The sequence below is a fragment of the Penaeus japonicus genome, unplaced genomic scaffold (genome assembly GCF_977035675.1).
Source record: "Penaeus japonicus unplaced genomic scaffold, GWHDUDI00000001_assembly GWHDUDI00000028, whole genome shotgun sequence".
NCBI lineage: Eukaryota > Metazoa > Arthropoda > Malacostraca > Decapoda > Penaeidae > Penaeus > Penaeus japonicus.
The window spans coordinates 10953050-10959103 of record NW_028234430.1 but is presented as its reverse complement, the minus strand read 5'-3'; the positions used below and the strand labels follow the sequence as shown (position 1 = coordinate 10959103).

General features: G+C 40.1%; 1 protein-coding gene across 1 annotated transcript in view; it reads left to right on the top strand.

Annotated features, from left to right (window-relative positions):
* Positions 1-770: 770 nt before the first annotated feature.
* The window catches only part of LOC122248052 (cytosolic carboxypeptidase 6), a 66379-nt gene continuing 61095 nt past the window's right edge, over positions 771-6054 (top strand). Inside the window, exons 1-3 of the mRNA XM_086553717.1 lie at positions 771-836; positions 1073-1163; positions 4894-5016. Coding sequence (XP_086409843.1) covers positions 771-836; positions 1073-1163; positions 4894-5016 — 280 coding nt within the window. The remainder of the gene's footprint in view (positions 837-1072; positions 1164-4893; positions 5017-6054) is intronic.

Below are 6054 nucleotides of genomic sequence, written 5' to 3'. Positions count from 1 at the left end.
TAAACAAACCGATAATTTCGATTTGATAGTATTGAGGATGATAAAATTAATAATGACGATAACGATGAAGAACTTTTGATAAAAATGATGATTATGTTGATGATAACTATATTAAGGGGGGATTTCGAATGTTCGATCCCACTAACGGTTTTCGGGCCCTCCCATCTTTCCTATTTCATCTAGCTGATTAATTTTTTTACATTATGTGTATTTGTATGCAATGCATTTATACTATTAATATGACTATGATAGCTGCCATAGTTTTTGTGCGGTGCATCTATTTTTGGTGATTGCAGAAGACAGAAAAAATCCCAAAAAACATCGAAAGTATGAATGGCATGGCAATTTCCTTTTAACCACATATAGTAGACACAATAAAGTATCTTTGTCGGTATTTTTGTACACGTATCTTTTATGACAAATTTGATTCAAAAAGAAAACTTTGCCTTTCTTTTTTCGTAAAAAAAATCATATATAAAAATTCGCCATAAATTTATTTGAAGCAATTATTGTTTGATAATACCGGCGAAAGTTTGGACAAACGTGATGATTATGGTGCTGAATTTTCTTTTAAATCGGTCAATTACTGACAGAGTAGTTTAACATTTTGTATCTAAAAAACAAGTTTTGAGAAAATCGATGTTTTATGTGAACATATACAATGCTGATAAAATCCACTCCAAAATGTATCAAATCTAAGTATATACATAATTTAACTATTCAACCATTCCTGGGAAGCCTGCCAGTGATTATTTAGGCAGTTTGAGGCCATGTTACATAACTTCTGTCACCTGTATAGCCTCTCAGAATCTAGCCTGGGAAACTGCTCAGACAAGGTTCTTGGTCCCCTGTTATTATCATTTTAGAATATATAACACTTTATTGATGTGTTATATATCTCTAATATGATAATAACATATTCATTGGGTATCAGTGGAGCCCATCCACCTCATTGATGCCAGGAAAAGGTATTCGAGATTAAAAATTACCACGCTGGTAATCTGGGCCAGGTGCCGACTTTCTTTTTTTTTGGGGGGGGGCCTTTTGAGATGGCAACAAGCTGTGTCTATAGCTTGCAGTTGTGGCATGGCTCTCATGTGGCGACGAGAAGTCAGGGGTGGTGCGGGGATGGGGTGGAGGGGCCAGCGACCGCGTCGTCATCAGTGAGTTTGCTTCTTCCCTTTTCCACCTTTTTTTTTTATCCTTTCACGATTCCTTTCACTGACAGCCTTTCGTTTTGAACTAGCACGTGGCATTGTCAATCAATATAAGTCAAGAACGAAGATAACTATGATAAATACGCAAATATGCGTTGGCAGGAGCTTGTATACACACATGTCATCTCTCCAGCAAGGCCTCACTCGCCGCTCTGGCGTCGCCACTCGCCAGCAACAGCCCAAGTTATCGTACCTCACCATCACTCAAAAAGTAAATAGAAAAAACAGCAGAAAAACAGTAATAAATGCAAAAAAAACAAAGAATTGACAAGAAGGGGGCGTGTCAGCACTACTACGCGTTTAAAGAGCCAGCCCTTTAAACCGACACTACGGGGAAGGGAATGCATTATGCGTCTGGCCATGTATCAGCTTTGATCCGATGAGGTTCAAACATGAAGTTTTCAATAAAAAAAAAAAAATGAAAATTTGAGGTCGTATCGGCGAAATCCCCCCTTAATGATGATGATGATGGCAAGAATTATGAAACTAATAATGTTATCAATAACAATGATGATAATGATAGTATCAATAACAATAATGGTAATGACAACCAAAATTAATAGTAATAATGATAATTATAATAATATAGATGATGATGATAATAATAGCTCTGATAGTGATAATAATGATGATGATAATAAGGCTAAATATGATAAGGATAATAAGGATTATGATAACAATAACAACAACAATAATAATATCCTTTACGATGAAAGGAAAAGCACAACATTAATGATAGTGGCAGTAATGACGATGATACAATTACCATTAATGATACTGACAATAAAGATATTGATCATAATAATAATAATAATGATAATAATAACAATACCGATGATGATAATGACAATGATAATAATGATAATAGTAACAACAAAATCAGCCAATAAATCCATAAACAAAACAAAGCTAGCGACACCCAAACGCGACGAAATACAATGAAACAAAGACGATTTGCAGTGAAAGATATGACAGAAGACCAGCGGTGGCGGCAGTTCCCCAGCATTATAATTAATAACATGAGATTAATTGCTGTCATACACGATCTCTAGGGACACCCGCGCTAGGCTATTGTTGTAACCATTGTTGAGTGTGTAAGTATGTGTGTGTGTGTGTGTGTGTTTGTGTGTGTGTTTGGGTTTGGGGGTGCATGTGTGTGTGTGTGTGTCTGTGTGTGTGTTTGGGTTTGGGGGTGCATGTGTGTGTGTGTGTTTGTGTGTGTGTTTGGGTTTGGGGGTGCATGTGTGTGTGTATGTGTGTTTGTGTTTGTTTGCGTGTGTGTTTGTGTTTGATTGTGTGTGTTTGTTTGTGTGTGTGTGTTTGTGAAAGTGTGAGTAATTATATGTGCGTCTTTTTGTAAATGTGTATGTCTATGTGTGCATGTATTCGTGTGTGAGCTATATATTTCATGTGTAAGTGTGTGTGTGTGTGTGTGTTTGTGAAAACAGTACCTATTATATCAAAGTTTGACAGATTTGGTTTGCTAAGATAACTAAACGTTTATCAAATTAATGGTATATTAGACATGCGAATGCTTTGAATTATTATGTGAAGTGAAATACAATACGATGCTATACATTACAATGGACTATACTTCATAGTCACGATAAGAGGTGGTAGTGTGTGTGTTTGTTCTGTGTGTGTGTGTGTGTATGTGTATGTGTGTGTGTGTGTGTGTGTGTATCTGTACCTCTGTATTTGTGTCGCATGTTTTAAAGTGTGTGTCTCAATCTGTGTCAGTGTCCATGTGTGTTTCTATATGTGTGTCTGCGTGTGCGAAAATGAAATAACGACAAAAACTACATCATTACTCTTAGAATTGTACATCCGATCAAAATAAGACCACAAACAAACAAAACATCTATTCAACATACACCAAATCTACAGCATCCAGCCATCAGCCATCGCTATCTCACGTCATCTTATTTCTCCTCTTAATCCCCCTCCCCCCCTCCCCCCCAAAAAAATGAATAAATAAAATCCTAATTCAACACGAATCCAACCAAACAAAGGGACAATGAATGAGGCAAACCCGATGTTTATCACAATTACAATGAAATATGGAAGCTGTGTTTGTCTAATAACTTCCCTTTATTCTGAGCTCTGGGATTATGTACTTCTAGGGTCATTAGCAGCTGCTTAATTACCTCTCTTCTTTATCTTACTTCGTGTTCCTTTGCAATGAGTTTACTAATTTGATGTTGTGATGCTTATGAATGTTGATAAACATTTTGATATTGATAATAGTAAATCATTATAGTGTGATAGGATAATATGTGTATATTTATTTTTCTTTGTTGATAATATCGTTGATATGTTGCAAGGATAATGAAGGATGTTGGTATATATCTTGATGTTGATCATGTTATACCGATATGATGTTAAAGTGATAGTTAATGTTAGTATATATTTCAGTGTAAATGTGCACGTTTATATTGATGTCATATTATTCGGTTCAATTATTATTCCAACTACGAACTATGGTCATTTTTCCTCCACTAACCACGCCCCCTTCTGCTAACTACATCTCCTTTAACTAACCATGTATTCACTAACCACGCCTTCTTTTCCTAACCAAATCCCATTTCACTAACCACACCCCCTACTAATAACCACGCCTTCTTTTCCTACCTCCTACCCCCCACCTTACAAACATTTCCCTAAACACGAACCACGAACGCCCTCCAAGACCACGGCCCCCTCTCACTAACTCCTCACCAAACAACGAAACACGCGAACGTAACCCACAGCGACCTTCCTTCCCAACCAGCCCCTATTTACTAACCACATCCCTTACTACTAACCACGCCTACCTTCCAGTAACCACGCCTCTTTTCACTAACCACGCCCACTCACACCAACCACGCCCCTCATTTCACAAACCACGCTTTGTATCACTAACTATGCCTAGTTTCACTGACTACACCCCCTTCTACTGACCACATCCCCTTCCACTAACCACGCCTCGTATCACTAGCCACGCCTCCTTCCCCTAACCACACCCACTGACACCAATCACACACCCCTTTCATTCTCTAACCAAGTCTTAGCTTCAATATTTTAATATTTATCTATCGATTTGATTATCTATCTAGCATATGCAATTAAATAGATAAGATTAGATATATTAATAAATATATAATAACGCTTGGTAAGGTTTAAGGTAATGATCATGATGTTGATCATAAAAAAATAACTCAATGAAAAAAAATAATGATAAGATATATAACTAAAAATGACAACAAAAAAATAATCACAACCGCCACTTCTACTAATCATGCCCCTTTTGCCCCTTTAACTATGCCCTTCCTGCCCCACTAACTACGCCTCTTTTGCCCCACTAACCACGCCCATTTTGCCCCACTATAGGTGGGAAGGGCGGGGGGGGTGGGGGGGGGGGGGGGGGGGGGGGGTGCGGGGGGGGGGGGGGGGGGGGCGCTTTTGCCCCACGAACCACGCCTCGTTTGGTGTTCCCGGTTTTTTCATTTAACCACACACTACTTGCCCAACTAACCACACCCTTCTTTCTCCCACTAATCACGCCCCTTTTGCTTCACTAACCACACCCATCCTGCCCAGTAACCATACCCATTTTGCCTCACTAACCACGCCCATCCTGCCCAGTAACCATACCCATTTTGCCCCACTAACCACGCCCCTCTTGCCCCGCCCACAGACACCGACGACAGCGACATGGAGGGCAACCTCTCGAACGTGTCCCGCCAGGTCATGAGGCCGCCGGGGTGCTCGGGCAAGGCCAAACGAGGTCATCTGTGCTTCGACGCCGCTTTCGAAACAGGTGAGATGTAGAAGGGAATAAATCGATAGAAAAGATATATTGATTTATTGTTGAATAAAGGGAAGTAGAGAGGTGATGGAAAGAGAGAGAGAGAGGGGGGGAGGAGGATGGAAGGGAGAGAGAGAGAGAGAGTGGGGTGGGGGAGAGAGAGAGAGAGCGAGAGAGAGAGAGAACGAGAGAGAGAGAGAGAGAGAGAGAGAGAGAGAGAGAAAGAGAAGGAGGAGGGAAAGGAGGGAGAAGGAGAAAGAGGGGGGGGAGGGAGGGTTAGAGAGGAAAAAAGGGAGGGAGAAAAAAAGTGAGATAATAAGATACGAAAGGTTTCCTCTACTTCAAGACTACATTCGAAAAAGGTAAGTTTCATTCTTACCTGTTTCGAATGTAGTATTGAAGTAGAGGAAACCTTCCGTATTTTATTATCTCGTTCTCTCTCTCTCTCTCTCTCTCTCTCTCTCTCTCTCTCTCTCTCTCTCTCTCTCTCTCTCTCTCTCTCTCTCTCTCTCTCTCTGCTCTATCCTCATCGTCACTCCTCTTCTCTCACCTCTTCCTCCTTCTCTCTTCGTCTCGGTCTCAACCTCCTTCTTCGTCTCTCTCTTTCTTTTCCCTTCCTAATCTCTCTCGTCTCTCCTCTCTCTCCTCTCTCTCCCCTCTCTTCCATCGTGCCCCTCTCCCGCGTCTCTCTCTCGCATCCCCGCTTTTCCTCTCTCTCTCTCTCTCTCTATCTATCTATCTATCTATCTATCTATCTATCTATCTATCTATCTATCTATCTATCTCTCTCTCTCTCTCTCTCTCTCTCTCTCTATCTCTATCTATCTATCTATCTATCTATCTATCTCTCTCTCTCTCTCTCTCTCTCTCGCCTCACCCGAAACATCTCTCTCTCTCTCTCTCTCTCTCTCTCTCTCTCTCTCTCTCTCTCTTTATAAGTCATTAGATAGAATATGAATTAAGGAACATATCAGTGAAAAGGTGTGGGAAAAAGTCTGATCAGTGATGAATGTTATGAATGAATGTAAAGGATGAATGGAATAAAATGTA